We start from the raw sequence: 12,756 nt of genomic DNA, 5'->3' as shown, positions 1-12,756 counted from the left end.
GCAACAAATAATTCTCCTGTTTTCCCCCACCCCTTGTTATTTTTGCCTCTTTTACTCTGTTGCTCTGCTCCTTCTAAAACGTAATCTTTGTGTGAGAATGTTATTGGCAGCCCTTTTGTGCCACAGTTGAACCAACCATTCAAGGGATAATACTATTTAAAAAAAAAAAATAAAATCCCTTTCATATGCTCTTGCTGGTACAAATTCCAAATGATCCTTTGTTATGAGACTCTTCTAACTCTTGAGATCTGGTGTTCAATTCAGGTTATCCCATTCACAAGTATATACAATCTTCAGGGAGCACATATATAGACGTGATACTTTTCAAAGTTCACTCGTCACTCATATTTTCCCTCCTAGTTTTGCTAGTACTGTCCCGACCACTTAAGACATCCAAGTTTAAATTAACATTCCTAGTTGATTACCAGCATACCTAGTGCAGATTGCCTCTTCTCTATAAGAAAAATTTATATATAATTTTTATTTTCTCAATTAACCTCCCTCTTTTTCTACAAACACACAAACTCTTGAAGTTGTGGGGTTGCATCACTGGGAGTGTGTTTCCACGAGCTCCAGTTGCATTACATTGGTCAAAATGTGATAACCATTATCCATTTGCATTAGGATCAATTTCAGAGTTTTGCTAGTTATTGCGTTTTATGTGCTCCATTCATTTCAGGCAGAGACAAATGTGTTTACACACGAGTTCACCTTTCTCGAAGGCGCACTGAATGCAAGAACAAGTATAAGTAAATAAATAAAACCTCATTAAATCTTCAACTCCTGTACTTAAGTCTTTCTAATCTCTTTTAATTGTTAGAGGGTTACAGCTTGTACTGTCTGCAAACATTCTTGATATATAGTGCAGTACTGATATAGCGCTCCCAAGTAGCACCAACCATCATGTACAGCTGACAAGTCTCATTCATGTGAACACATCCAGAACAAGTGGTGGAAACTGTCGTGCACAAATGTAATTGATTTCAATTAGTAATTCCAGTTTTTCGTAAACTTAGTGAGCGCCACTTCTTTTGAAAAATTTGTTTAGCTGTTCATCAGGTTAACAACCACTTGTTCTTCGGCTTCTAGTTTATCGCAGAACAGTCCGACGGATGATCCCCGTAAAAGCTGTACTGTGGGGATGGTCAATATGATACTGTCTCTGCTTTCCTCAGCCTGGTTTCCTTTGGACCTTTCTTCCCATCAGGATGCCTTAATATTGTCAGGAAACCTGCTGGCGGGTAAGTAGAGTTTTTTATTCAGTGCACATTTAAAATTCCTTGTTGCTTACCAGCACACCTGGTACAGATTGTCTCTTCTCTATAAGAAGTAGTTTTGAATAATTTTTATTTTCTCGATTAACCTCCCCTTTTTCTACGAACATACAAACTCTTGAAGTTGTGGAGCTGCATTGCAGGGAGCGTGTTTCCACGAGCTCCAGTTGCATCGTAGTACATCACTGCTCCCAGTAATGAGCTATACAGTTAGGTGAGTTTTCCAGTTTTCTGTTAGCCACTCCTCAATTTTTAACCCAATGAGCACTGAAGCAAACCAAGCTGTGACCCAGGGACACTTAGCCAATTAGAATGCTTGTGACCACAGCCCAGTTGAGATTGGCGAACTTGGTATAGATTTAAGATCAAGCCTGAGCCCTTTCTCCTCTATACAGCTCAGTAACTCCATGCCTTACACAGGAGAGCTATGCTGTTCCAGCTTTTTAAGGAGTACTGGAAAGAACCTCTTCTGTTTAGCATGACAGGAACACAGTTTGATCTCAGTTGTGCCATGTCGAGCAACCTAAAATTTGCACATTTCAAGTCCCCATTTACCAAGAGCATTATAAAGGGAATTCTGACTTCTATTAGATGTCTTCCTTCTTTCCACTTGGAGGGTTTTGCTTCCTTTATCAATGATCATTTTTCTATATTGTGGATTTAGTAACAATGCATGGGAAATACCTCTGATCTTGCAAGTCTGTCTTCAAAGCATCTGTACTTGTGCAGTGTCTCTCGTTTTCCATTGCTGCAAAATCTTCTTTTGTGACTCTTATTCTGGCAATGGGTCCCCCGTTCCTCGCTTCCCAGCACAGCCCACGTAAGGACAGAATGAAGTAGTGAGCCTAATGCCAGGTGACTGCACTGATGGGCAGGGTGGGAAATCCACCCCAGAGGCTGTAAAAGCTCAAACGTTTGCTTGATACAATATTTCAGTATAGTTTCTTGAACTGTACTCATTTGTTGATTATCACCAATAACATTCCCAGCACTGACGTAGGAAATGGAGTGAGCTTGGCTCATTTGGTCACGCTTTTGGCTCGATCTGGGTCAAAATTTTGGATCTTCACTAGATCATGCGTGTGTAATCTTGGTTGGCACTCCATTGTAGTTAAACACTCAGTATGCCAGAGGCACTACCTTTAATTAAGTCATTAATTTCAGATATCCCCTATCTGATTTTATTGACTTGAAAGATCCCACGTGCACTTGAAGCAGGGTTGCTGGATAGCAGTCAGAAGCAGAGATGGAGCAGATTTGTTTCCTGCTTCACCTTCCTTAAGCCAGGTGCATTTTGGAGAGAAGGGAATTCTCAGTGCCCCAGACAGCACTCCCTCGACCAACACCATTGTAGGGGGGAAGGAGAGATGAATTGATCATTCAGCTCCCTGTAGTGGCTGGTATGCACTGGCTGTGTAGTATTTGATCCTACAAGCCACTTCACTTCAAAAGTAATTTTTTGAACTGCTTAAGGTATTTATATATAAGGTGTAGCACAAAATAAGCATATATAAGAAATTTCTACATAATAATCCATATGTAATATTAGTGCATCTGTGATGCCTCTTGTAGTGGCCAACTTAGTGCAACATTGATGGGAATCTTGGGAACAACTTGCTGGTAATAGGTGTACGACCAGGGATTAAGTTGAGGGATTTAATTTCTTTCAATCTTGGATAGAAAGTGAACTTTTGCTTCTTTCACTCCTGATGAGCTAAACTGACCACAAATTTACTTCACCAATAATTGGAGGGGCCAACTTAACCTTTGCATAATTTTTTTGTTTTGTCGGTAGCCATTGCACCCAAATCCCTGAAGAATCCCTGGGCCAATGAAGATGATGCTGGTACAACCACTAAACTTGAAGAACCATGGCCTGCTTTGGCTGATAGGACCTTGGTAGGGATGGTGGAACAGCTATTCTCTCATCTGATGAAGATCATCAATATCTGTGCACATGTGATTGATGATGTTGCACCTGGTCCTGCACTAAAGGTATGTGGAATTTTTATATTAAATCATACCAGGATTAACAACTGAAAATGACCAGAATTAGGGCAGTTCATTTGGAGCCCAACACATTATTCCACAGAGCGAGCATGCAATAGGTGTAGTATAAATTCAAGCATATCTAGTACGTATATATACTACATATATGGATATATAGTACAGTGTATATGACACTAAAATCAAAGGATTTGGGGATCAGATGGGAAAGTGGAGTTGAGGTTGATCAGCTATGACCTTATTGAATGGCAGAGAAGGCTTGAGGGGCCATATGGCTTACTTCTGTTTCGCACGGTCTTATGTGGTTTCTTCGTCATCTTTCCATTCACCTGATCTGTTTCTGCTTCCTTCGGAAGGCACTGCCTCCTTGCTTGGTTTATGTTTTCACAGGCTTCTCCTCCCTCTGCTACCTCATCCAGACAAGCAGTGAGCTTGAGTGATGACTGTTGAGGGCCTGTTAACCGTATTCGATCCTCACCGATGTCTGTACACCTGATTACCTCATGCAAGTGTTTCTGGGCAGCAATCAGGAACAGGAAACCTCATTTCCTTCCCCTACTTCCCTGATAGAGGGGCTGAAACCACTTGTACTGCTCATGCTGAATCTCTGACCCAGATTGTTGAACTCCATATAGGAAGGGGTTTGAACCTGAAACCTCTCTCCCCTTCTGCTCCCTGCTCTGTATGGCTCAGCTCTTTCCAAATAGGCCTTTGTCGAATCATTGACCCTAACAGCATAGGAGGAGACTATTGGGCTTGCTGTATCTATACTGGCACTTTGTGAGAACTATCCAATTAATCCAACTTTTCCCCACACCCCCTATCCACCCTGTCCATTCTCCATAAATATTTCCTTTTGAAGTATATATTGAATTGCCTTTTCGAAGTTAATTTAAACCTGCTTCCACTGTACTTGGAACAGCACATACCAGATCATAAACACCTGGATTTTCAGAAGCTTCAGAGCATGATTTTGCAATTAAGTTGACTGTGAAATGAGTGCATAGCTGGATAGATAATGGGAACATCAAGGTTACAGGATACTAAAAATATTAGTTTGTTGCCTTTTGAAATTGAGGCAAGACAAAACTTGTGTAATAGAATCTAGGTTTAGTAATTGTGGTGGTTGAATTGGTGGAAAAAGTGCACTGTTAATTTGATAAAGTGCGATTCATATCACAGCAGGACATTGTGTCATGTGTTTTATTTCTCAGGCAACTCTCCCTTCACTTGCGAATACGCCATCCCTCAGCCCAATCAGGCGTAAAGGAAAGGAGAGGGAGTCAGCAGAGCAGGCGGCTGCACCAATGAGCCCAAAGAAAAGTACTGAATCCAGTCCAGGTGAGAAAAGATGAATGTCCCAAGCTGCTTCAGGTCACCTGGGTTAGGCAGTGTTTCTGTTACTTTGAAAGTGAAAGAAAGGAAGAACTTGCGCATTTATATTTCACAATCTCAGGACGTCCTAAAGCACTTTGCAGCCAATGAAGTGCTTTTTGTTTTTGAAGTGTATGCACTATTGTAATGTAGGGGAATGCAGCAGCCAATCTAAGTACAATAAAGCCCCACAAACAGCAATCTGATAATGACCGGATAATCTGTTTTATGTGTTGGTGTTGGGGGGGTGGGGGGAGGATGGAATAAATATTATCCAAGAACACTGGGGACAACTCAACTCCCCTGCTCTTCCTCAAATAGTAAAAATAAACTTGATAAAAAGTTGAAATCTTGCTTCTAGATTTCTTTAAGGAGCGGAATCAGCAATGCTATACATTTGTAATGTTTTGTAAGAGTTATTTATTTTGTACTATTTAGTGTGAGGAGTTCATGGAGGAGGAAGGGAGAATCTTAGTGAATTTTTTTTTTAATTCATTTACGGGGTGTGGGTGCCATTGACTAGGCTAGGCCCATGCCCCTGAGAAGGTGATGGTGAGCTGCCTTCTTGAACTGCTGCAGCCCATGTAGTGTTGTTACACCATCAATGCTGTTAGGAAGGGAGATCCAGAATTTTGTCCCAGCGACACTGAAGGAACAGCGATATATTTCCAAGTCAGGATGGTGAGTGACTTGGAGGGGAACTTCCAGGTGGTGGTGTTCCCATGTGTCTGCTGCCCTTGTCCTTCTAGATGCTAGAGGTCGTGGGTTTGGATGGTGCTGTCTAAAGAGGCTTGGTGAATTCCTGCAGTGCGTTGTATAGATGGTACACACTGCTGCCATTGCTCGTAAGTGGTGAAGGGAGTGAATGTTTATGAATGTGGTGCCAATCAAGTGGGCTGCTTTGTCGTGGATGGTGTCGAGCTTCTTGAGCATTGTTGGAGCTGCACTCATCCAGGCAAGTGGAGAATTGTGCACCTTATGTCAATAGCTCAAGATCAACAGCTCGATAGTGAAATCATGAGGTTTGCAACATTGGGCATACTTACCCATTTAATAAGGAAATGTATATGCAGCAGCTTTAGACGGAAAGTGCATTGAACAGGAATGCACAAGGTCACAAGAGTGATTGGTGCTGCAGGAAGACACCAACCACTGGTCAGAGGAAGGAAAGAATTGGATGGGTTACTCAGGTTATTTGGAATTGAAAGCTTTATTTTTATTATGCAGACTGGGGCTCTTTAAATCCCTGGAAAAGAGACTTAAGATCTAATGGAGATTTTGAAAATTGTGAACTCTGTGTGACGCAAAACTGTTTCTGCTTGTGGGTGACTGCAGGGTAAGGGGACATAAGTACAGTAGCCACTAACATATCAAATAAAACAACGAGCAGGAATTTTTTTTTGAAGAGAGTGTTGAGAATGTGGAACTTGCCACATGGAATAGTTGATATAGTGAGCACTTGGCACATTTACGGACAGGTTTGATGCACGTACAAGGAAGAAGGATACATGGAGGTATGTCTGGAAGAGGTAGCTGGAGTGAGAGGAAGCTTGTGTGAAATATGAAACGTTAGCATTGATCAGTTGGGCTAAGTGGCCCGTGTCTCTGCAGCCTTTTCCTCCCAGCTGATACTCTAAACTTAGGCACTGCATCCTATGTAACAGTGCCATTTCAACTTCAGCTACATACCCAGTTCTCTTTTGTAAGTCATTATCGAATCTGATCCAACCTTACTTTCAGGCTGTGTATTCCAGATCACAAGAACTTGGCTATGTTTAAAACAAAAGGCTTTCTCGTCACCTCTGGTTCATCTTAAACCTGTGTCCTCTGGTTGCTGACCCTGCGGCTACTACAACTAGGAGGCAAACCTTTTAAAATGTGTACTCTACTTGATGTTTTCCGGTGTTTTATTTATTACGTTTGCAGCTGCCAGGCCCGCAGATACTGTAGGAGCTGCACCAACAAGCAAGTCCACCTCGCTTGGCAGTTTTTACCACCTGCCTCCTTATCTGAAGCTGCATGATGTTCTGAAGGCAACGTATGCAAACTACAAGGTACCAGCGCAAAGGGGATGTTTTGTCCTTGTTTTGTGTTTTCCTGGTTCCCCCCTCACACCACCCCCAATGTCAGAGGGAGAAGGTGCGATTGGTTTGTATGTCTGTTTGTGGGTATGGTTTATATATTTTTTATGTTGGATTTTAGTTGTCAAAGACAAAAAATGCAGGGGACAGTCTAACTTTTCAGGCAACACTCAGCTGGAGTATTGCGGAAAATTCTGGGCACTACACCTTAAATAGGGTATAGCGAAGATTTACCAGGGATGAGGGACTTCAGTTATGAGGAGAAGTTGGAACAGGTAGAACTGTTCTTCCTGGACCAGCTAAGGCTAAGAGGTGACCTATAGAATATAACCACGGAATGGGTTAAGCACAGAAGGAGGCCACTTTAGCTCCTTGTGTCCAATCTGCTGTCTGCGAGAGCAGCTCACCTAGTCTCATTCCCCTGCCTTTACCCCATATCCCTCTGGCAGGTGGCTGAATAATTAGAGACGATAGGTTTAAGGTCGTTGGCGAAAGATCTAGATGGGAGATAAGAATTTTTTTCGCTCTGGAAGTCATTGAGGATTTGCAGTGCTCTAAATGGTGCAAGCTGATTCTGTAAAAAAAATTCCAAGAAGGGTGTTAGACAGGTGTTTGGGGTAAAGAACTTACAGGGTTACATTAAAGAGCGGGTGCTTGTTGGACTAGACCCCCAAATAGTAGAGGGGAGTTAGAAGAGCAAATATGTAGGCAAATTTCTGAGTGCAAAAAAACCAAGGCAGTAATAGTTGGAGACTTCAACTGCCCTAATATCATTTGGGATATGAACACTCTGAAGGGCACAGAGGGCACAAAATTCTTGAACTGCATCCAAGAGAACTTTTTCAGCCAGCATGTAACAAGCCCAATGAGAGGGGGCACAATTCTAGATTTAGCCTTAGGAAATGAAGCTGGGCAAGTAGCAGTGGGGAACATTTTGGAGATATTGATCATAATACAGTAATATTTAGTATCATTATGGAAAAGGACAAAGATAGAACAGGAATAAAAGTTTTTAATTGGGCGATGGCAAATTTTACAAAGCTGAGAGGTGAACTGGCGAAAGTGGACTGGATGCAGCTAATAGAAGGGAGAACAGCGTCAAGTCGATGGGAGGAATTCAAAAGCGAGATTCTATGAACACTGTCTACACAAAGAAAAGCGGCTGTACTGCTAAATCTAGAGCCCCCTGGTTATCTAGCATCACACAGGGTAAGATATAGCAGAAAAAGAAAGCTTATGACGGTCACAAAATGCTTAATACTGTAGAAAGCCTGGAGGAGTATAGAAAGTACAGGGGTGCAGTAAAAAGGGAAATTAGGAAAGCAAAGCGGGGATATGAAAAAATATTTGCAGGTAAAATCAAAGAAAACCCAAAGATGTTTATTAACAGCAAGACTAGGGAAAGGGTAGGGCCCATCAGAGATGTACATGGTAACTTGTGTGTTGATGCAGAAGATGTGGGCAGGGTTCTTAATGAGAAATTGGTCTCTGTCTTCACTAAGGAGAGGGTTGATGCAGACATTCTAGTCAAAGAGGAGGAGTGTGAGATATTAGATACAATAAGCATAATGAGAGAGGAACCACTGTAGAAATGAGCATCCTTGGAGGTGGATAAGTTACTAAGGCCGGGATGGATTGTATCCCAGGATGTTATTGGAGGCCAGGGAGGAAATAGCGGATGCTCTGAGAATCATTTTCCAATCCTCACTAGATTCAGGCAAGCTACCAGAGGATTGGGATATCTGCGAACATTGCAGCAGTATTTAAAAAGGGTGTGCGAGATAGGTCAGAAAATTATAGGCCAGTCGGTCTGAACTTCGGTGGCGGGCAAATTATTAGAATCAATTCTGAGACACAAGATAAACTGTCAATTAGAAAGACACTGATTGATCAATGATAGCATGCTTTTGTTAGGGGAAGATCGCGTCTTACTAACTTAATCAAATTATTTGAGGAAGTAACAGCGAGGATTGATGAGGGTAGTGTAGTGGATGTTGTCCACATGAATTTCAGTAAGGCATTTGACAAGGTCCCACATGGCAGACTGGTCAGAAAAGTGAGATTCCATGAGATGCAGGAGAAGGTGGTGAGTTAGATCCAAAATGAGCTCAGTGATAGGGAACAAAGGGTAATGATCAACGGAAGTCTTTGTGAGTGGAAAACGGTTTCCAGTGGCATTCCACAGGGCTTAGTGTTGGGGACCTTGCTGTTTGTCTCATATATTAATGATTTGGATGTAAATGTGTGAGGCATGATTGGGAAATTTGCAAATGACTCAAAAATTATCCGAGTGAAGAGGATAGTTGTTGACTCCAGAATGATATCAATGGTTTGGTTAGTGGGTGGAAAAGTGGCAAATGGAATTTAATTCAGAGAAGTGTGAGGTAATGCATTTGGAGAGGGCAAACAAATCAAGGAAATACACAATAAATAGGAGGATATTGAAAGGGGTTGAGGAAGTGAGAGACCTTGAAGTGTATGATCACAGGCCCTTGAAAGTGGCAGGTGGATAAGGTGGTAAATGAAGCATATAGAATGCTTTCCTTTATTGGACAAGGTATTGAATCCAAAAGCAGGGATGCAATGATGGAACTGTGTAAAATGCTGGTTAGGCCACAGCTGGAATTCTGTGAACATTACAGGTCATCACATTACAGGATAGACATAATTGCTCTGGAGAGAGTACAGATTAGCTTTAGAAGAATGTTTCAAGGGCTTGAAAATTGCAGCTATGAAGAAAGATTGTATAGGTTAGGGTTGTTTTCCTTAGAACAGAGGAGGCTGAGGGGTGACCTAATTGAGGTGTACAAAATTATGAGGGGTCGAGATAGGGTAGACAGGAAAGACCTGTTTTCCCCCCAGCTGAGGGATCAATCACCAGGGGGCATGGTTTAAGGTGATTGGTAGAAGGATTAGAGGGGACATGAGGGAAAGCTTTTTCACCAGAGTGGGGGTGGGCACCTGGAATTCACTGCCTAAATTGGTGGTTGAGGCTGAAATGCTCAACACTTTTAAGAGGCACCTGGATCTACACCTGAACTGTTGTAACCTGCAAGGCTATGGACCAGGTGCTGGAAAGTGGGATTAAAATTGAGCAGCTAGGTTTTTTCTCTTTTTGTGGCCAGCACAAATACGATGGGCTGAATGGTCTCTTTCTGCACCGTAACTTTTCTATAGTTCTGTGGCATGACTGTCCTTTTCAGAGAACCAGCTGAAGCATGATGGGTCAAATGGCCGCCTCCTGTGCTGAGAGTTTGTGATTCAAAACCCTTTTTAAGTGCACCGTTCTGCTGTGTGTTTTCCTCAAGTCACCAGTTTTCACTCTAATGTACCAACATTCTTTACTGTGTTTCTGCCTACTGTGCTTTTGGACTTTTCTGTGCAAAGGACTCCTTGTAAATATTGGCACACTCCCGAGGCATTCTGGGAGAAATCCAGGGTGTCCCTGTATTTACCGACACTCTCCGAGAATGCGCCTCCAGACACTGGCACACTTCTGGAGATCCCCTATCTTAACACTCACAAAGGTGGTGCTAGCACCCAAAAGAAAACAGGACTAATATTGAACAATGTCCAACAACAGAAATAACATAGAAGCAAGCGAAGAAATATGATAAAAGATTAGAAAGCTGAATTCTGGATCCTGTGGGATCCACTGTGAATGCTTTATTGTCCAGGGACTCCAGTTTGAAAGAGTAAGCAAACTTGCCAGGGTTTATTTTTTTTTGTTTTTAATATATAATGGGAGCTCCATGTGCAAATTCCAGTCTTAGTCCTTGGGCATTATGTTATATTTCTGTAGTCTGAAAAAAAATTGAGCCTTGCAATGCAAGTCCATAATTCAGCTTTAAAAGATAGTGAGGAATAGGATAATGTTGAGGGTTGCATTCAGCCCTGGGAACTAGGTTCGAATCCAGCACATGCCGATGGGATGAAAGCCTCCTCTGTCCACTGGCTGTAAGGGAAGTATGTGAAACCAGCTTGGGCAGTCTTGACTACAGTTCCCAGTTGGGACTGACATGCAGGCAACACAAAACTGTTCCCAATTGAACAATTGTCAGTCTCACTCGTGAGGCCAGAGTTGATGGTTACTGCAGGAAATAGGAAATAAAAGTCACACTGGAGTGAGGTTGCCTCTTCCAAGGTTGTTTAATTTTTGAAGTTGAGCAGAAAGAGCTTTACTCTGCATCACCCTACTCTCTTTTGGACCTGGTGCATTTGACGTTGGCACCGTGCCTGAAATAGGAAGAGTTCCATTCTCTAATCATGTCACCTGGGGATACTGACCTACAGGTGGAAACATTTTTACCTTATCTTCTCTATCAAAACCCCTTAATCCTGAGCTGCTCTTCTACATCTACTAAAATGTTTTATTTCCTGTTCCAGGTCACCCTGGACCTTCAGAACAATAATGAGAAGTTCGGCAGCTTCTTGCGAGGAGCTTTGGATGTTCTCTCTCAGCTTCTTGAGATTGCAACACTTCCTGACATTGGGAAGGTAAATTGGTTTTATCTGGAGAAGTTATGTTAAACTTGTATTGAACCATGGTTAGACTATTAGGAGTTACAGTCACGTCTCCAAATTACGGAAAGGATATAGAGACACTGGAGAGGCTGCAAAAAGGATTTACAAGGATGGTACTAGAACTTAGAGCTTTTACCTATCAGGAAAGATTGAACAAGCTGGAGCTCTATTTTCCTTTTAGAAAAGAGAAGGCTGAGGAGTGACCAGATAGGGGTCTTTAAAATTATGATTAGGTTTGATTGGGCTGACTCTGGGAAAATGTTTCCACATGTGTGGCGACTAAAACTGGGGCCTTAAATATAGAGAAGACATGCATAAATCCAAGAAGGAATTCAAGGGAAACTTCTTTACACAGAGAGTGGTGAGAATGTGGAGCTTGCTACCACATGGAGTAGTTGAAGTTAATAGCATTGATGTAATTAAAGGGATGTGGGCGTCACTGGCAAAGCCAGCATTTGTTGCCCATCCCTAACTGTCTTTGAACTGAGTGGCTTGCTAAGCCATTTCAGAGGGCAGTTAAGAGTGAACCACGTTGCAGTGGGTTGGGAGTCACATGCCAGGTAAGGGTGGCAGATTTCCTTCCCTAAAGGACATTAGTGAACCAGATGGGTTTTTATGGCAATCAATGATAGTTTCATAGGTTCCATTAGTGAGACTAGCTTTCAATTCCAGATTTATTAATTGAATCCAAATTCCATCAGCTGATTTGGTGGGATTTGAGCCCATGTCCCCAAAGAATTAACCTGGATCTCTGGATTACTAGTCCAGTGACATTACCACTGCACCACCATCTCCCCCATCTCACCTCCAACATATGAGGGAGAAGGGAATAGAAGGTTTTAGCGTGAGATGAAGGTGGGTGAGAGGTGGCGTAGACCAGTTGGGCTGAATGGCCTGTTTGTTTACTGTGCCTTCTATATAATTAAATGCTGCCTGTACTTCGATCTATACATGTTTACTGGTTCATGAATTGGATGGAGCGCTTCAGAAATGCTAGCACTTGCACTAAGTGCAGGTTTTGGAATATATCTATTTAACTTTCACACAATCTGTGGTAACTGAAACGGATCTAGTACCAAAAGTTGATCTGCAAAATCCTTTTGCAGTGTGTGGAAGAGATCCTGGGCTATCTGAAGTCCTGTTTCTGCAGGGAACCCATGGCAGCCACTGTCTGTGTGCAGCAGGTAAGCTGTTTTCTAAATGCCTTCCCCTGTTGTTTGAATTGCACAACCATGTTGCAGGTGGCACCAAATACTGTACTTTTGTTGGCTGTTTTCTGGTTTGTTTATTTTTTCTCCCCTCGAGTATCAATGCTGCGGTCTTCAGGAGGTGGGATGGCACAACTAAGCACTATTTCTGCCTAATCATTTTTCCCTGAATATCCCTGCTTTTCAAATATTTATGTTCCCTTAAAAGATGCAGTGTCCTCTGCCTCAACCACTCCTGTGACAAACATCCCACCCACCAACAATTATCTACATAGAGTTCAGCACCAT

At 42.3% G+C, this 12,756-nt stretch overlaps 1 protein-coding gene across 5 annotated transcripts in view; it reads left to right on the top strand.

Moving 5' to 3' along the window:
- Positions 1–12,756, top strand: part of htt (huntingtin) — a 232,343-nt gene that overhangs the window by 123,620 nt on the left and 95,967 nt on the right. For all 5 annotated transcript variants that reach the window (XR_005942751.1, XM_041185572.1, XM_041185571.1 and 2 more), the window contains 6 exons: positions 1,090–1,241; positions 3,070–3,269; positions 4,496–4,622; positions 6,582–6,709; positions 11,123–11,233; positions 12,367–12,444. Coding sequence is in view for 4 of the 5 variants with exons in the window: in XM_041185572.1 (XP_041041506.1) it covers positions 1,090–1,241; positions 3,070–3,269; positions 4,496–4,622; positions 6,582–6,709; positions 11,123–11,233; positions 12,367–12,444 (796 nt within the window). In the remaining variant the exon portion in view is untranslated. The remainder of the gene's footprint in view (positions 1–1,089; positions 1,242–3,069; positions 3,270–4,495; positions 4,623–6,581; positions 6,710–11,122; positions 11,234–12,366; positions 12,445–12,756) is intronic.

Source organism: Carcharodon carcharias, chromosome 4, assembly GCF_017639515.1.
Source record: "Carcharodon carcharias isolate sCarCar2 chromosome 4, sCarCar2.pri, whole genome shotgun sequence".
Taxonomy (NCBI): domain Eukaryota; kingdom Metazoa; phylum Chordata; class Chondrichthyes; order Lamniformes; family Lamnidae; genus Carcharodon; species Carcharodon carcharias.
Note: the sequence above shows the minus strand (reverse complement) of the source record. Positions and strands in the feature narration are given on the sequence as shown.